Below are 19,661 nucleotides of genomic sequence, written 5' to 3'. Positions count from 1 at the left end.
CTCTTAAGATACAGAAAAGCTCATGGTATTGTATAAATTCCTCAAGATTTCATCCTGCCAGACATATACTGCATAGATTTTTGGCTGGTTGGCCGCTCCTCAGGGTGTGGAAATTCCCTGGCCAGGGCTAGAACCCATGCCAGTACAGTGACAACGCCGGATCCTTAACCCACGGTGTAAGAGAACTTCCCCTACGTTTATATAGATAAAATATTCATGTGAGTCAAAAAGATGTTATACAGTGACAGCCTCTGTCCTCCAACTAATGAGCTCCCTTTTCTAAAAAGTTCAAGTTCTTATAACAGCTGGCTAAGGCCAACTATCCTATTTTAAACACTGCAGTGTATCTCTCTCACCTTGTTTACAAGGTATACAGATCTTTCTATAATCATCTGTCACTAATATAGTACATAATTTATTCATGTCACCTATTATTATTTAAGTTCTATGAGGATAAAGACTTGTTCATTTTTATATTTTTAGTTCCTAAATAGTTAGAGCAAGTATTCCCTTTAAACCAGAAGCCCAAGTCACATTTTTTAGTGATCTGATTCTAAGTAGGAAACCCAAAAAGTTAATCTTGTTTTACTTAATAACAGTATGTTGAATTTATACTGTAACTGACCAAGCATTCTACATACACCATTGTGTCTATAAACCATCTAGAAATTTTAAAGTTTCACATCCAAATTACATATTGCTTCTATTCAGATGAAGCACTTTTTCACTCCTCAATTAAATGTTTCACTATATTAATAAGCACTCCAAGAAATACTGATTTTTGCCATTTCAATTTAAAAAATTATTTTTAGATTTTTCTAGATTGTAGCCCAAACTATACACAGAATCTAGAACTTTTAAACATAATTGTTTAGTAAATCTTATACTTTACTGAAAAATTCCTTGTAATGTTTTCTAATTGTTACACATGTGACCTCCTAGCATTTTTGGAACCCCAGAAGACTAAATTCATATTAGCAGGAAGCTTGTTCCATACTTTTACCTCACAGCAATTTGTAAAGATATTCTATTTAAAACTGAAAGATTCTATGATAAACAACTGACAAAGGAAAAATTTAGTGGACATGAGCCAGAACTTCTAAGTCTTTTAAGTCAAAAAGTTTGTTCACTCACCAGTGATATCAATAGGTTCCAAAGCAAAGGCTTCTTCCTCATTTGGGACAAGTGTTGTCTGATCAGTCATAGTTGGCATTGGTTCGACAGGATCCACCGAATCGGGACTATCAGGCCCACCCACTATAAAAACAGAAATTTGGTCACAAAGGGCTTGGGTATAGCATATATCCAACAAAGGGTGTGTGTGTGTGTGGGAAACCCCGAGTAACTGAAAGAAACCCGCTGGTCACCAAAGAAAAAGCACTCTGTTAGTTATGAAGAAGTCCCTCCAGAGTTGACTCTACTGGCCAAAAAGGGAGGAGGGGGCCAGCGTTAAGGACGTAAGAGAAACAATCATAAGCACTGTTTTTAAGGGCATCATTAAAAGCTGACACTTGATTTTTGGTCTTCTACATTATGTGCCTTTGTGGATGCATATGGTCATGCCCAGATCACTGAACATGAAATGCTTACTTGATACGTTATCATCCTCATCCATATCATCATGTGCAGGCTGTTCTGGCAACATCACCCCCGCCTCAGACAGGGCCGGGGGATCGTCGAAGATACCTCCATCGTTATTACTAATAAGTTTGTCATCTGAAATAGGGAATGCAATTTAGTTATACTTTTTTTTAAAAAATGCTAAAAGAATAACAAGTCATTGGAAAAATAAAGTTATGTTAAAAATGGATTACATTAAAAAATTTAAATCTGTATTCAATATGCATCTGTTCTCTTCAAGGTAGTATACAAAAGTATAAAACCCAGCATATGAAAAAATTTCTTATTAATTTTAAAATATGTATTGAACACAAATAGAGCAGCAGTGTTAAGAATTAGTAAAACTTAAAACTCCAAGACAAGCAATTTTAAACAAAATTAAGTATTGTTTTAACATTTTTAGGCTACAAGTTTACTGAACCAACTGGTCACAATTCACACATATATACCTAGAACGGCCCAAGGTTGAGAATCAGCAGTAGCTCTAAACAGTGGAACTAATAAATTACGTTAGAGTCAACCTTGTGACTTACCTAGTATACCACCATCATTTCCTTCTCCAAAATTGTCATCCTTATATTGGTCCTCATATTCTAAATGGTTAATCTTTTCATTCAGATTGCTGGTGCTCTGTTCAGGCTCCAACAAGAGGTTAGAAGCACTAGTGCTCACCAACATGTCATCATCCTCGAAGGCACTGCCTTCTCTCATTATTTCACGATCATCCATTCCAAAGTCACCTAAACGAATTTTAGCCATTAGTTGAAAAAAGAAAGATCATGGATACAAAGAAACTGGCTAATGATTTAATTACAACATCACATCTGCTTACCTAAGTGTCATTTATTTTTGAATAGTAAAACATCTAGTTTAAACACTAAATCTTTAGCACCTATATTTCATAAAACTGATGTGGGGGCATGACTAACAAATTCAAATATAAAATCCAAATTCAGGTTATCCTAAGTATGCTAAGGAAAGGTAAATATGTATGTTATGTTAGGTCACATTAATATTCAGTCAGACTTCAACTTTCCTGTTATGTGTTTTCCTCAAGAAAAGAATTTGGTTTGCTACCAGTTTTGAATGCTATTAAAAAAAATAGAAGGTATATAATGCAAGTGATTCTAAGATAATTAGTTTAAAAGCGAGCATTACCTCAGTGCTGGGACTTTACATACAAATCAATATACAGGTTCTATAACTGCTTATGGGAAGGCACCGGCAAAAAATGTAATCCGACTTTAAGGCTTAAATGGAAATTATGTTCAATACTCCGGTAAGAAGGCCAATTCTTTTTCAATGAAGATGCGTGAGATGTGAATTTTACATGTCTGGCTTTCTTTTTCAAATTGCTAGTAGTGCCACAATATAATTTTAACATTATAGCTAGTGGTTAATGATTTGTTTCTCTATTACCAAAATCATTTTCTTGTAGGATACTGATGTTTCCAACTTCTTCTCTCATGGTTATCTCTTCCACTCTACTCTGGTTCAGGCTGAACTGCTGGGCCACATCGATGTCACTTTAAAAGAATTTCAAACACATTTTAGTCTTGGGTATTACCACAGTGTATTTATAAGGAAAAAAGCCCTCAAACCTCTCTATAAGAAAAAATAAAATACATATAATGAACAAAGCCTAAACATTTAACATTAAATAAATACAATTCAAAAATTTAAATCATGTGGAAATTAAATTTTAAAACTGTTAATGACCTGTAAGCAAAATATAATATGCTGAAATCACTACATAAGGCAACATGGTAAGTAAACAGAGGAAAAACTTGAGATGCATGGGCTTTCATCAGGACCCTACAACTTACAGGCTATGTGAACTCTGAAGTTAACTGGCTTTCCTGAGATGCTGTTTCTTCCTCTAATAAAATAACCTCTCATATTGTTTAAAAATACTAAAAAAAAATGTAGCATTTAATACAAATGTGGAACATCATCAACCAAAATCAGAATGTAAATACTTCAAATCGTCAGGTTTGTTGAGCAAATAAATGACAAGGAAAAACATATAAGAAGACTACAGCACTGTTACATGTTCTCAAGAGCAATTTTTGAGACATATCAACCAAATGCAGCCTAAAACTTTGTACAGACCCTAACAAAATGGGTGGGGGAGGGGCGAGACTATTTTGTTATTTGCTTTAAAATAATTGGGTTGAGGGGAATGGTCAGAAAGTGAATTGGGGAAATATAGGTGAAACCTTGAGCAACACGTGAATTAGGGGCACCTACCAACTCCTCCCTATGAAGTAAAAAAACAACACATAACTTTACAGTCCGCCCTTTGTATCTGCGATTGCATCCACCAATTCAACCAACCTTGGATGGTGTAGGTAATGCAGCATCTACTTAGTGAAAAAAAATCCTGCATATAACTAGACCCTTGCAGGTCAAACTTGTGTTAAGGGTCAACTGTACACATAAAATAAAACTGGCACTATTGATTAAGAAGCTGGATGATCACTACATGAAGCTCATAATACTAATCTATTTTTCAGCAATGTTAAAAAAATTCCACTATAAAAAGTGTTTTTGGACAAAAGTATGAAGAAAGGAAAAACAGTAAAGCAGCCAAATAGTGGCTAGCACTAATTAACACACGATAAAATTAAAATAAACCATAAATTTACTCTAGTAATTAAACATCACAGATCATTTTTTTTAAAAAGAGAAATCTGTCAAAAAACAAGGCTGGTGCAAAGGGTTTCTTTGTTGTTAACTGTGCTACTCAATCACTTGGAAAGTGACAAAACATTTCCTGTTACGATAATGATAGGTGGATTTTGAAGACTTAAGACAAAGGAAATACACCACAGTATTTTGCTATAATGGCCATCTCAATGCAACTTTCTCTTTTTAAATGTGTGTTCTAACAATGACCCTTCATTGCTTTTTATACAAAGTTATAGCTTGGCTAAGATGATCAACTGGTAGAAGATTTCAGAATATACCTCTGAAGCAAAATCGTGAAGCAACAGTCAACTGATATCATTATGGAAAGCCAACAGCTGAACAGCTGTTCAATTTACACAATGGCCTAAGCAAATCAGAATTCTCTTAGCTGTGTTAAAGGTGACATCTTCTATAGGATTTTCTTATAGAAGAAACATTTCTAGGTTATGTGATTCATATATATATACTATCCTACATGAAAGCACATGCACTTTAGCTACATGTTTAAACACTCAATGTCAAAACATCCCAAGAAAACTATATATTTGTAGGCCAATGTTTTTTGTACACCAATTCAACAGTTTAAAAGAAAAAAAGGAGAAAAAGACAGACATACTCTAAGTCAGGCAGTGGCTGATCGAAATCATGAAATTCTTCAGGTAAAGTAATAGCATTGTAAGCAGCTTCGCGATTTTCCTCAGGCAGGTCTACAACACCTGGAAAAGAAATGGTAAGCTTGAAGGGCTGGCTACACCAAAGATTATCAAGGGATCAAAAAAGGCAAAAAGTATGATTTCCTAAGGTTACACTGTAGGAAGTGTGATAATATATGCAAAGTACTATTGAAGCACAATTATTTTTGTTTTGCTATAATCATAAAGCACACTAAACTGCAAAGTCTTTAAAAGGACATAGCAAATATTACTAACAATTTTCTAAGTAACAATGAAATTTATGATGAAAAGGAAATGACTGCAAAGGAGTACCCCATGTATTAAGAGGCACAGGTTATTTTAGGAAAGTGGGATTAAATGATTTTAATTTTCTTTACATTTTCCCCTGTATCTTTCAAGAGGTAATAAAAATACATTGCTTTAAAAGATGAAAAGAAACAATATTTAAGCAAAATACACTTAGCAGCCACATACTGGAAATCATTCAAATATCACCGCCTCCACCTCAACATCTTGCCTTTTTTTTTTTTTTTTTTTTGGCTCCATCTGTGGGGCTTGTGAAAGTCCCCAGGCCAGGGACTGAACCCTAGCCACAGGAGCAACCTGAGCCGATGCAGTACCCCAGCCACAGGAGCAACCTGAGCCGATGCAGTAACAACACCGGATTCCTTTACCCGATGCACAAGAGAACTCCTATATAGTTTACTTTTAATCAAATCTTAGAGTGCAAAGATTTCACTTGTTTACATATTAAAATACACTGAAGCATTAAGAAGAAAACATCAGTAGATATTACTGTATAAGGCCTCTCTTCCACACACTGAGACTATTTAAATCAGAATAAAATTTCACCAATGCTTTAAAAAATTATACTACAGTAATTAATACCAGGCAGATAAAAGTTTTGGTTGTGAGAATTCAGGTCCAGAACAAGAGAAAACTAAAGAAAATATTTAATAAAATCTCAACAACTTAAGCTAAAAGTGAATCTGATTTTAAGAACACACTAAAATTATTCAGGAAACAAATTTAAGATTTTTTGAGTTATAATTTTAAAAATCGTAAACAATAAATTTTCAACCCTTCAGTCTCTGATAAATGCTGTAAAGGGAGTTAAAAGGAAAATGCAGCTTCAAAAGACAAAAAAAGGTTAACTGTCATAATTTCATACAAAGAACAAAAATGAAATGAGTTTTTTCCCTAGAACCACTGTCTCTCCAAGCTTTTCCATTTCTGAAGGATTCTTTGTACTACAATTAAAACAAACTATGCTTATCCAGAAAAATATTTATTAGCAGTTTTTCACACCAAAAATGAGAAACTCCCAAGTTAAAAAAATAATACCTGGCCGAAAAGCCATCTTTATCTTAATGAATGCTTCATTACAATCTGCCAGGAGGTATTTGGCTTTTCTGTGATAGATTCGAACTACTCCCAGTAAGAGATGTCCTGATGTTCGGAGTGCCATCTTCACCTGTGAATTAACATTAACATAGAGAACACTTCAAAGCTTGTACATTATGCAATTTATAACTCTCCATACTTTTAACCATTTATTTGAAGTTACCTCATAATCATGTGCATTTTATTTCTCACTGCCATTACCTGAATTTCCTTAGTACACCCAAAGAACAGACTAGCAGAAATTCATGAATTAACAAAGATCTGAAGGTAGCTCTGAAGCAGGTATTAAGACAATCCATGGATGATTGTCATTAGCACATTGGGAAGTATGTGACACTCTGGGTTGCCAATCTAGAGCCATTGCTCCTTGACGGCTATCTGAATTCATTTAAGTGAATATCCTCAACCATGAAGGATGACTGACCGCCTCATTCTTCTCTGCTGGTGCTTGTTTTTGAGGGGGCATGTGCCTCAGTTCAGCCAATGACAAGTGTAAAATAGGTCAGAGAATTTCTGAGCAAGATTTTCCAAAAAACCACCCCCTCAAAGCAAAATATCTTCTCTTCCATCCCCCTTTCCTGCATTGTGAGTAGAGGCGCTTGTAGCTGCTTGCAACAGCACTGTAACTACAAAGCCATGAGTGTGAGAACAAGAAACCAACAAAGAAAGGTGAGTCCAGGTGAGTCCTTGGATGCCGTCTTTTGAACTGCTGAACCAATCCCAGACCTTTCTATTTCTAAACTTCTAGTTAGAGGTTATTCTAGTTAGAATAAGACTGTTAATTTCCTTATTAAGCCACTTTTCACTAAGGCTTTATTATGTGACCAGAAAGCATACTGATAAAGATAATCGTACCCATCTTTTTCATGAGAAAATACACTCTTCAACCTGCTTTTAATCAAGGTAGATCTTGATCAGTACTTATATGGGAGCTAGTGTGTGGGATGAGACACAATAGTTGGGAAAAGAATGAGAGAAGCAAACATCCAATCTAAATGGAATGATTTGAAATTCCTCTGGTTATAGTTTTTTTTTAAAGACAAAGAAATATGAACTCAACCAGATGTTTTCCAGATCACACATAAAATACATCAAATTCTAAGGCAGCAAAAAAAAAAAAAATTGTTACATATTTGCTTAAAGCTTAAGTTTTGATTACTTATTTGGCAAAACATTGTATTTTAAGTAATATGTGTGCTCTCAATAGCGGTGTAAGATTCTATCTACAACTCTCGGGCTCTGTATTTATGGCCATATCACATAACTTACAGCATAAATGATGAAGTTTAATGTGGTAAATTCTTAAGTATCTAAAATTACAGTAAATTTGTGATCAATCTAGAACTTATCAGATAATAAATCCCTGATATGAAAATAATGTCCAATTAAAATTTTGCTCCTAATGGAAAATGAGAATCTACTTTTATGATAGTCTTAGGAAATTTAAAAGTAATGTTGACGGCACCTTCACCTAAAAAAAAAGGAATGGAAAAGACCCAATCTTGGCAGGCTATTAACTTGTCCAGATTTAGCAACTTTTAAAAGGTGGTGTTTAAACAAAAACAGAGTAGTGGTTACCAGAGGGGGAGGGGAATGGGTAAAAGAGATCAACTGTATGATAACGGAAGGACACTAAATTTCTGGTGGTGAGCATGCAGAGTATACAGAGGTAGAAATATAAAACTTAAGAACACAAGCTATACATCCACAGAAAGCTCTGCAGGGGTTTCAAGAGGCTGTTCCAACCAGAGGTGGGAAGGGAAAGGGGGAGGTGAGATAAAGCATGAAGATGCAAGTGAATCGTAGTCTGACACCTGTTCTAAACTACTACACCAGAACTGCTCCAGGACAAGAACAAACTTCAGAAATTTCTTGGTCAGCTCACCCTGCGGAAATATCTTTATATTCCACTACAATAAAATCAATCAATTGGAAAAAGACACTTAGAAATGGTTTTTAAAATAAGCTGTAGCATCCCCAAACTCCCGTGCTCATACTATGAAAAAATGTGTTATCTTTTAAAGCCAAATCACCCTCAGTATTTGCTTATGGATGCTAAAGATTAGCCACACACATCAATTTTAAGAAAATTCGATTTCTTCTTTCTCCACTCACTTAACTCAGGTAAGCATACCTATAGAAAGAAAACATCACCTTCTCAAACAATTTGACCAGCAGTACAAATGGTACAATTTCCCCACAAAGCAAATTCTTAATACTTATTTCTAACAATTATATTCCTGAACATCAATATAACAGAAAGACATACAGATGTGAACAAAAAATTTTATAAGCAACATTTACTAAATAGTTCTTTTTTAAAGAGTAAAATGAAAACCTATAATCCTACCCTCTAGAGGAATCTTTAATGTTTTAACATGACTCCTAGGCTTTTGTATGTACATATACCCAATTTTTCTTTGTGTGTACACATAAAAACTGCATCATATTGTTTTGTAATGAGCCTGCATAAGGAAAAGATCTATGCATAGCATTATCATAAATGTTAATGGTTGCACTGTATAGGACCTGAGGGATTAAAATTCCAAAAATTGGGGGAAAAAAAAACACAGATTATCCACCTCCCACCCCTAGTCAAAAGCAGCATGAACAATAAAAACAATAAATTACAGGGCCATCATCCTTTATCTGAAGTCCTAAGGACCAAATGTATTTTGGAATTCAGAGCCGTTTTAATAGTATAAAGGTAATGCAGTACACACAAGAGTATATTAAAACATTCCCAGGAGTGTTTGCAAAAGCATCCCCACCAATAATCAAACACATTAGTATTTCCATAGTGAATTTATGAATACACAAGTGACCTCACTTCGGTTTCAGTCAAGTGTTGTTTCTAGTGGTTTTGGTTTTTTTTTTTTGTATATAAGTTCTGTGGTAAGAGACTATGAGACTGTACAATGCAACCATTAAAAAATGACAGCAGTCATGAACAGAGCTTTTCCTGAATGTTGTTTTGTTACAATACATAATAGCTTTTGTATACATGCATAAAAAAGTAGAAAAATTATGTGTATGACACAGGCACATAAAGGTCTAGAAGACTTATCAAAATACTAAAGGTATTGTCCAGGTGGTAGACATTTCATTTTCCCCTTTGTAAATTTTTCAAATTAGTATTGTCTTAGAAATAATATAAATGTCTTTGACATCAAAAAATTCTCCACTATAACTCTAAAACCAGCCAAAGTTCCATATATAGAGAGAAACTTGATAATTTACTCTAATTCTAAATACGAACTTTAACTTCTCCCACCTAAAACATTTTCCCACATAACTCTTCTGAACAAGTCTCTGCCACACACCCAGTTCTAAGGATAGCTCACAATGCTTATCTGAGAGCTGCAATCTGGAACTTTTCACAACAGGAAACTGGAACATATATGTGTGTGTGCATATATATAAATATGAAGTCCAGGAAAGGACCTTTAAAATACGAATGTAATATGTACTGACAAATTATATTCAAAGACAATACCTTTATTTTAAGATTAGCTTTTGTGGAGCTCCCATTGTGGTTCAGTGGAAACGAATTTGACTAGTATCCATGAGGATGCCGATCTGATCCCTGGCCTTGCATAGTGGGTTAAGGATCCGGCATTGCCGTGAACTATGGTGCAGGTGGCAGACGTGGCTCGGATCTGGCGTGGCTGTGGTGTAGGCCAGTGGCTACAGCTCCGATTCAACCCCTAGCCTGGGAACCCCCATATGTTGCAGGTGCAGCCCTAAAAAGACAAAAAGAAAGATTAGCCTTTGCACATTTTTGAAGTCAACCTGTCTATTCCTCAATGAAATGGTAATGATGTTCGTAACCCTAATTCATTCTGTGTTTTAATGGCCCTTCCTTGGCAATACAAAAAATATGTATTAATTTAACTCATAATTTGTGAAATCAAAGGGTAGAAACCATTGCTACAAAAGTTTCACTGGATATCAATTAAAGTCTCCTCTAGGAACAGAGCAGTAAACAAAGTGGCTAGGCTTCCATTTAGGGGGACACAGTAATTAAATATTTAGAGAAAGTGCAGAGCCAAGCACAAAAGTTCTACAATGGGAAAAAGGTTGGTATGTTCAAGAAACTGAAGCTGAGGTGAAGCATGTGTTCTGGAGATTAAGGTGGATAAGATGGTTACATCTGGCCCTTGCAGAATTTTATAATTAATGGGTCCTTATTTTGAATATTTTGTAAATTCCTAAATTGGGAACACCTAACACATATATTCAATATAAAAAACATCTAGAAAAGCCAAATATAAAATATTTGGGTACTGCCCATACTTATCTGCCATTAAAACAGGTAAATGAAAATATCTGTGTACTTAACAGAATTTTTAAAATTTCAAATTGAAACCTTGACTAATCTATGGATTTTCTTTGCCTCCAATATGCAAGAAGCTGTTTTTATAGAATTCTACCTCACACATCAATGAACACTCAAAAAAGAGAAAAAAAAAAAAAAAAAATCAAACATACCTTTGGTGAGATGATACTCTCCACACTGCTCTCTAAATTACACTCAAATACATGGGCTTTGGTTAGCTTCTTATCCCAATGGGCCGCTAGCCAAATTTTGGCCAGAGGCCCTCTTTTACTGAGGACAAAATGTGCGTAGAACATTGTTCTTGTTGACTATGAAACAGGAGGAAACCTGAAAGGGAAAAAAAGCCAATATAAACACCATATGAGAACTGAATTATTTATTAAGACACATAAGAAACCTGAAAATAAAAGTAACCTATTCTTTTAAATACAAGAACTATGGATGAAAGGTTTTAGTATGCATTTAAAAACCAACCCATTGTTTTAATTTTGAGAGAGTAAGAAAAAGACCCAAAATACTAAATTGAAAGGTAAGGGGACAAAAGTCAAATCACTGTCATGTCCTATTGTCATCTTAAAAGTGCAGTTATTTTTCCTTTAATTAAAAATTGCCATCAAAAAACTCGTTTTGAAGTTCCAACAAGTGTTAATTCCGTTTCTATACCGATTATTAACTGTTAAAACAAGTCTGCTTTTGGCCAAAAGAATGTCGAAGAAGAAAAACACTCAGGCACGGATATTAACCAATGAGGAAATACCCACTTTCAAAACCCCATCAAATACTGAGGTTCTCAGCTACATACATTATACAGTAATTGCTACCTCACGACAAGCATTTCATACCTCATCAAGCAAAGGTAAGTGTGTTGGCCCCATATTACAGGTAAATAGTTTAGAAAAGCTGAGGTTTAAAAAGGTGAAGCACCATGCACTTGACTACTTATAATTTAAATAAATTCAGGATAATAACATAGCAATTTATTTCACGACTGAAATAGTCCTAGTAGAAAAACAAATATATCATTCTTTATTTTTCTTTCAGTAAGCTAATGTATTAATTCCTAAGAGGCGGAAAAAAAAAAAAGCCTGAGAAACTCCAGCTTGGAGAGAACATGAATTGTATAAACAGATTATTTCCCAAATATCATGTATTTTCCCTCTTCAAAAATTCTATGTTGCCAAATGAATTTATCTTTTTCTATAATGTCCATGACTAGAAAAAGATGTCATGCTTTTACAAAAATAAACTCAAGCACATCCATAACATACAAAAAGTACTTAAGATTTCAAAACTTTTCAAAATTTGTTACTCCTATCCCTTGCTCCCTATCATTCTTAAGATCTAGCCAACCACCACTCTGTTCTTTACTCAAATGTTATCATTTTGAGAATGTTATGTAAATGGAACCATATAGTATGTGACTTTTTGGAATAGCTTCTTGGATTCAGCATCATGCTAAAAAAATCCACCCAGGTGTTCCATGTAAAACATGTTCTTTTTATTGCTGAGTAGCATTCCATGGGATGACTATACTGCAATATGCTTAGCCATCACCCACCTACTTAAGGATGTTTGGTTTTTTCCAGTTTTTGGCTATTTCAAATATTCTGCTATGAATATTTGTATAAACAGACTTTTGGTCAATGTAAGCTTTCATTTTTCTGGGACAAATGTCCTGAGGTGTTGACTGGACAGCATCAAAAGTGTATCTTTAGTTTTCAAAGAAACCTTAACACTGCTCCTATCAAAACTCTACTAAGGTTTTTTAATAGCTACTGACAAGGTTTTTCTAAATTTACAAGGAAAGGCAAAGGAACTAAAATAGCTAAAACTATTTTGAAAAAGAAAAATAAAGTGGGGAGTTCCCATCATGGCTCAACAAAACAAAATCGGACTAGAATCCATGAGGATTACAGGTTTGATCCCTGGCGTCGATCTGTGGGTTAAGGATCAGGCGTTGCCTTGAACTGTGGTGTAGGTTGCAGATGTGGCTTGGATCTGGCATTGCTATGGCTAGAGTGCAGGCCGGCAGCTATAGCCTCGATTTGACCCCTAGCCTGGGAACCTCCATATGCCACAAGTGTGGCCCTAAAAAAGACAAAAGAAAAAAGTGGGAAAAATCAATCTAGCCAATTTCAAGATTTATATAGTTTAATAATTAACGCTGTGTGAAGAGAAAGACACACAGATCAATGGAAAGAGAACCCAGAAATAGACAGATCCACACAATTAAATCCAATGGACTTTCTTCACAAAGTTACAAAAGTAAATCAAAGGAGGTCTGAATTTAGTCTTTTTGACAAATGGTGCTTGAGCAATTGCACATCACCCTCAGGCAAAAACAAAACAAAACAAAAAAAACAAAAAACCCTAAACCTCACATATTATATATAAAAATTAATTCAAAATAAATCACAGACATAAATGTAAAACTATTTTTAAAAAGACCCCACAAAACCATAAGGGGACACCTAGGTACCTAAAGCTTGGTAAGAATTTTTAGATATTACACCAAAACCACATCCCATATAAGGTAAAGAACCTAATAAATTGGCCTTCATCATATTAAGAACTTTTGCTCTATGAAAGAACCCACCAAGGATGCAAAGACAAGATAGAAAATGGAAAAAAAAAAAAAAAAAACTTGCAAACCACATACCTAAAAAAGCTCTAGATTTAGAGTAAAGAACTCTCAAAACCAGAGTTAACACACATGCACACACACAAGAAATGGGCAAAAGAAATAAAGAATTTCAAAGAGAATATACCGATGGCAAATTAAAAACAAAAAAGATGCTCAGCACCACTAGTCATTAGGAAAATGCAAATTAAGACCCAGTAAGATATCACTGCACACCTCTTACAAGAGCAAAAATAAAAAATGGCAACACCAAATGCTGGTGATGATACAGAGAAACTGCATCTCTTACACATGGCTATTGGGAATACAAAATTTCCTTGAATTAGCCTAAGAAAAAAGACCCAGAATAAGTTACTTTACTTGAATTTTTATGTTTTTATAAAGGGACTGGAAATTTTAAACAAGGGAGTTCCCATTTGTGGCACAGCAGAAATGAACCCTTGGCTAGTATCCCTGAGGATGCGAATTCAATCCCCAGCCTTGCTCAGTAGGTTAGGATCTGGTGTTGCCTCAAGCTGCTTGTGTAGGTTACAGATGCAGCTCTGATCTGACTCCTAGCCTGGGAACTTCCATGTGCTGCAGGTGTGGCCCTGAAAAAGAAAAATTAAAACGAACTCTGCTTATTGTACTTTCAATTAAAAACTGTGCCCATTCTTTCCAAGGAGGTACAGAAAATACATATATATTAAACATTCCCCAGGCAAGAGATTTCATGCCTGTTAAAAATGTCTGGGAGTGTGGTGGTGCAAGAATAATTATGTTTGCCTCATCTCCATTTTCCATCACTAAATGGAATTTTCATTCTCTGAACTAGATGCTTCCAGGGGGATCATTAATTCACACAAGGAAAATTTTCTCAGAAGAAAAAATAAAACAGGGTTCATCAACTGCCTGATGTTGTGAACTCTTTTTCTTAAATGTGAGATTAAGAAAAGAACTAAGGAATATAAAGTAGGAAAACTTCAGATCAAACACTCTAAGGTAAAAGTAGAACCATTAAATAACACCTAAAGTGTACATTACATCCCACTCAGTAGATAAAAATATGCTTCCCATAATCAAAGAGATCGTCCTAGGTTGCAGTGCTTCTACTTCAATTCTTAAAAGGTTTGATAGTGTAAAAACTAAGTTGTTTCTACAGTATTATAAATACAATCTGTAAGATTTTGTAGAACTCCAATACCGCAGTGTGTTCTTAGAAATATAGTCACTGTCATACACAACAAGCCCCAAGCTGTGTTCCAAATAAGAAACTCTTAATATTTCGTCCCCTGAATACTCCCTCTGCATGTCAACTGCTAAATATGTGCTTAATGAATAAGAAAATGAAATACACCAAGTGATCTCATAATAGATATATGTAAAAAATTCTGGATATTTTAGAAATTGAAACTACTGGCACTTCTCAACAGGTGTCAGCAGCTCATGGTCAGCAAGCACTTCAGTTGCTAGTCAGAGTACCAAGCCTAAAATATACCAGCTATGCCGAGGCAGAGATTCCTAAATAAATGCTTTCTTGGCATGAGATGGGGAGTAACTAAAGCACAGTGGTGCTAAAATTAATCTGGGAAATAATTACCAAGAGGAAATCACCCTAATAACTAAAGGAAGCTTCGTACACAGTGGTGGATCAACTATTGACTTATATCTAAAAAAGAATAAAGTATAATCATTGTTGCCTTTGAAAATGTTTTTTTCCCTTAGCAATGCCAAACCTTTAACAAATGTTTAAAAAAAATGATTAATCTCTAAGTTTTTAAGGTTCTAAAAGTTGCTAATCCTTTACAAAAGATCTTAGCAGAAAGCCTGCATCTGGTCCCAAAGCATGGCTTAGCAATTTCATGATTTCCCAATTTTTTCTGAAGCAACCAACTTTTAAAAATTGATCCTAAAAGTATTTAAGTCTGATGTGAAATGGCATACTGATATTTTAGAACGTATTTAGGAATGCGAAAATGTAAATTTAAGATGTTTCTAACCATAAACTGCACTTTCAGTAGTAAACCAAAGGTATACTTGAGGATGTATTATAATAATAAACTTTTAAAAAAACCTTACTAAGCGCTAAGTATTTTGTGTCCATCCTCTTCATGACAGTCTTATAAGATACATACTGGCCCATTTCACAGACCAGGAAACAAAACAGGAGAGGATAAGGAATGTGGCAAAGATCATCAGTATTTAATACAAGTGGAACCTGAACTTCAGAGCCCACATGTCCTACTACAACACTATGTTGCCTTGCTTGCCAGCATGGCTTTCAATAGCAAAGTATTAGAAATAACCTACCTAGGCCCTAAAGCGACTTTACAATAGAACTCCACGTACTCTTAAACAATGATATGTTTAAGTGTTAAACATAAGATTTAAAAGTGTTAAGAGTTCTCTTCCTATACATGTATATAACATGCACTTGCATGAAAATAACGTTATCTTTAAAGTGCAAATAAAACGATGATACTGGTCACCTGTGGAAAGTGGGTCCAGTGAGAAAGTGAGGCCTACCCTTTTGTATTGCTGGGCTTTATTCCCCCCACCTTTGTTTAAACTTGAGGCACACACATACATCACCTACTCAAGGTAAAAATTATATTGGGAGTGCTCTGCCATTAACTAGCAAGTTAAGCTGCTTAATCTGTTAGTTAATTTTCCCTAACTATAAAAGCCTGGAAGGTGGAAATTAAGTGATTACTAACCTTGGAAACCATCAACATCTAACTCAGATAAGAATGGAACTATCTTTGGGGTTGGTGGGGGAGTGGTTCAGGGACAGAAGGTATTTCCAACCCTACACACTAGAACTCCCCTCCTTTTTGGTACTAAATTTCTTTGAACAAGAGTTTTACAATCAGACAGTCCTGGGTTCAAATTCAGTTCCTTCATTCATTTGTAGTGATTCAAATATCTGAATCTTAGCCTTTTCATCTAAAAAATGGGAATGTTTGCCAGACTGGATGAGAATTAAATAGAAGATCATAACCAATACATGCAAAAAGTTACTTTTTTGGGGAAAAAAAAACCTCACAGCAGAGCACATACCACTTAGCATGATCATACCCAACAATTCTGACATCACAACATTTAAACAAAACCCACAAAATCCTCATTTCCAATAAATAAATTTCCCTACAGTACCAAACTCTAAGGAATAAAATGTATCAGAATCTTTGTCCCAGTAAATAGGAATTCATCAGGAAAGAAATTCTCTTCCTCAAGAAAAACTAATACTAGAGTGTACTGAAGTGTTTAGTCTGCAAACACAAAGGTAAAAGTTAAGCTCTACCAATGTAATTCTGACTTATAAATAAAAAATGTCCATTGGTTATGCACTGCTGTCACCTCCTCTACAAACTAAGTAATTTAATTACTGGATATGGCATATGTCCTCATCAGTAGCTTTCTGAAAGTAACTGATTAGTCGCCTCCAACATTAAAGAAATTCAACGACTCCACAACTTTAGAAACCTCCACCCTGTCTCCAAAATTCTGCACAATCACAGAGCTCACTGGCATTTACATTCATTTTCGGAAAACAGAATTTTTCCCCTCCTGCAATTCAGCGATCATTCCAAACAATAGAAGGAGAGCAGATACTAACTTTGGCTTGCAAAGAAAAGTCGATAAAACCACAAAAGCTTTAATCAGAAACCCTTGAAAACACAGGCACATTTTTGAACCTTGAAACTCTAACCTATCATAAGCTGGCCAGATAAACCCTTCAGCGTTTCCTTCTCTCCACTATGAAGAAGGCCGCTAGGTCTGGCAGCACAATTCGACAGTGTCACCCCACTGTCACAGCACATCATTCTGAAAACCTTCTCAGCAAGGAAAAAGGCACCAAGCGTTTGTCAGAAACGCACACCTCCCCGAAACGTCTCCACCACACCTAATTTCCTTAAACATTAGGAAATTCGGGGAGAAAAACTAATTATGCTAATTTCCTAACAATCAGAAACCACTTCCCCAGGTCGCGTTTTCTATTGGTCTATCCAATATTTAATATCCTCAACGTAAAAGTTTTCCTTTAAAAAAAAAAAAATGGAAGGGGGAGCAGCGGCAGTCCCTGGCGAGGGCCCCGCCGCCGCCCTCCGGCCCCACGGAGAAGGCAGGGCCCGCGTGTCCCCGACCCCCTGCACCCTCGCCCGCCAGACTTTAGGGGCTCTCCGGGCTGGCATCGCCGGCGCCCGGCCCGCCGCCGCCGCCTCCCGCCCGGAATCCCGCGTCTTCCTAGACAGCCATTTTCACCCGAGCAGTAGGCGGCCCGGTCCCCAGAGCGGGCTCGTTCAAACCTCGTCCTCGCCCTCCACCTCCCAAGATTTCCTGTTTCCTCGGGGAAATGCGGCTCCCCGAGGGGCCGGCCGGGTAACGGCTTTTTTGGCCTCGGAAGAGACCAGCACCATTTGTGAGCCAACAAGCGATGATGCGGGCCCAAGCTGCGCGGGTCCCGGCCGAGGGCGGGCCCAGAGCAAGGGGCCTCCGCGCGCGGCGCTGCCGTTTGGGAGCTCGGAGGGTGGCGGCGCGGCCCTGTCCCAGGGCGAGGACTGTGCAGCCGTCTCCCTCGCCCTCCTGCTCCCCGCCATCCCCCGGAGCCCGGCTCCCCGACGGCTACACGGCGGAGAAGGGGTGGGGGGAGGGAGCCGGAGGATAAGAAGGGGTCGGCCGACTCTCTTACCTTGTTCTCCGCCGGGAGTTGGGCGGGCTGGGTGGCCTGGGGAGGGGAAAAGGGTCGGGGGAGGGGGCGGGGAAAGGGGGGGAGCCCTTGTGCGGTGTAGCTTCGGAGCAGCTCCCGCCGCCGCCACAGCCGCCGCCTCCTTTCCGATTCACTCAAACAAACAAGATGGCTGCCGTTACGCCGCGGCTCTTCCTGCCGCCCAAATCCTCGGTTCAAATCGGCAGGATGTTTACGGTCAAAATGGTACCTGTGCGCCTGCGCAGCCAGCCTAAGCCCCAGAAGCAGCGACGCAGGCGCGGTGACCATTTCCTTTTCAATGGAACCCGCCCTCTGGGCAAGCAGCTCAGAACCGAGCAAGCGCAAAGGTGATTCCTTTGCTAGAGGGTCTTAGAGCGTTGCGAAACTGGCGAGCGGCGCACGCGCAGTGCTTTCCCCCAAGCGAGTAATTGGGGTTAGCGTTATACTTGCGCTGGTTTTAAAAGAAAAACTCTACGCAGTTTTGTGTGTCCTTGACACAAAAATTCATTTTCAAGGTTCTGTAGCAAAGAATATCACACAAGACTCTGAAATAAGTTATTTAAAATGCAGGGGTTCATTCATTCAGTCAACCTGTCTTAATAGCTGGTCTTCTCTGAACCACATACTATGATAGCTAAGGTTTGGGATGTAATGCCCCTGTAAGGAGAAGTATCTACCCATTTACTGTTAACCAAAATGCTGAAGATGATACAAGATCTAGCCTCTGCCTTCAGCTCCAGACTCCTCTTTGTCGTTCCTTTCTTCCTCACTCTGCTCCAGTTACTCTGCCTTTTAAATAATCAAACGCATCAAGCATACACCTACCTCAAGATTTTTGCACTCGCTGCTCCCTATTCTTAGAACAATTTTACATTTCCATCTCCTCCACTTTTGCCTAATTAATTCTTTTTCCGCATCTCAGTTTAAAAGCCAGTTCCCTAATCCTCTTATTTAAGATAACACCATTACTATAAAAAAAAAAAAAAGGTCCCATCTCACACGGAACTTTAGGGCTTTACAAAATGGCCCTGTCAATTTCTACTTGTAGGACCAGAAATAACAGCCTCTCTGTGCTTCCGGTTTCTCACCCAAGAATTGTTCGGAGGATTCATGAATTAATAACGTGTTCACGCAGTTAGAATGATGCAGGGCATCTTGCAAGTAATTATTTTTATTACTATCTTTATAGTTGATATCACCATTATTCTCCTCTATTAAAATTTTTTTTTTCTAAAGAATGGCACCTAAAGCAAGACAAAATGCTCCTAGCCAGAGCAGAGGATAATAAGATAATGATCTTTTGATGTGGACACCTACCACTTTTAATCCAGCCCAGTTGTGTGCTAGATCTTTAATGGCTTGTTTGGGAAGTCTTACAAGATAAAGAAATAATTTACTGCTCCATCATAATTTCTGAGTATAGACATATTTTAGAATAAAGAAATATGCAGGAAAAACAGTTAAGCATATACATTCAGCAACTGCCTTTAAGTCCTGCACCGTTCCAGGGTTTTAACAATATACAACACAACTCAGATGGATGAGACAGTGGGCAGTCTTGTGCTCCACTCCTTCTGGGTCATGTGACAGTGGCGTGGGACA

General features: G+C 37.1%; 1 protein-coding gene across 1 annotated transcript in view; it reads right to left on the bottom strand.

The window, feature by feature from the left end:
• The window catches only part of RAD21 (RAD21 cohesin complex component), a 29,633-nt gene extending 11,340 nt beyond the window's left edge, over nt 1–18,293 (bottom strand). The window contains exons 1-8 of the mRNA XM_005662889.3: nt 18,042–18,293; nt 10,881–11,055; nt 6,330–6,459; nt 4,928–5,027; nt 3,040–3,146; nt 2,154–2,360; nt 1,591–1,716; nt 1,135–1,257 (exon numbers count right to left, since the gene is read on the bottom strand). Of these exons, the coding sequence (XP_005662946.1) occupies nt 1,135–1,257; nt 1,591–1,716; nt 2,154–2,360; nt 3,040–3,146; nt 4,928–5,027; nt 6,330–6,459; nt 10,881–11,024 (937 nt within the window). The 5' untranslated portion in view covers nt 11,025–11,055; nt 18,042–18,293. The remainder of the gene's footprint in view (nt 1–1,134; nt 1,258–1,590; nt 1,717–2,153; nt 2,361–3,039; nt 3,147–4,927; nt 5,028–6,329; nt 6,460–10,880; nt 11,056–18,041) is intronic.

This window comes from Sus scrofa, chromosome 4, assembly GCF_000003025.6.
Source record: "Sus scrofa isolate TJ Tabasco breed Duroc chromosome 4, Sscrofa11.1, whole genome shotgun sequence".
Lineage (NCBI taxonomy): Eukaryota > Metazoa > Chordata > Mammalia > Artiodactyla > Suidae > Sus > Sus scrofa.
Note: the sequence above shows the minus strand (reverse complement) of the source record. Positions and strands in the feature narration are given on the sequence as shown.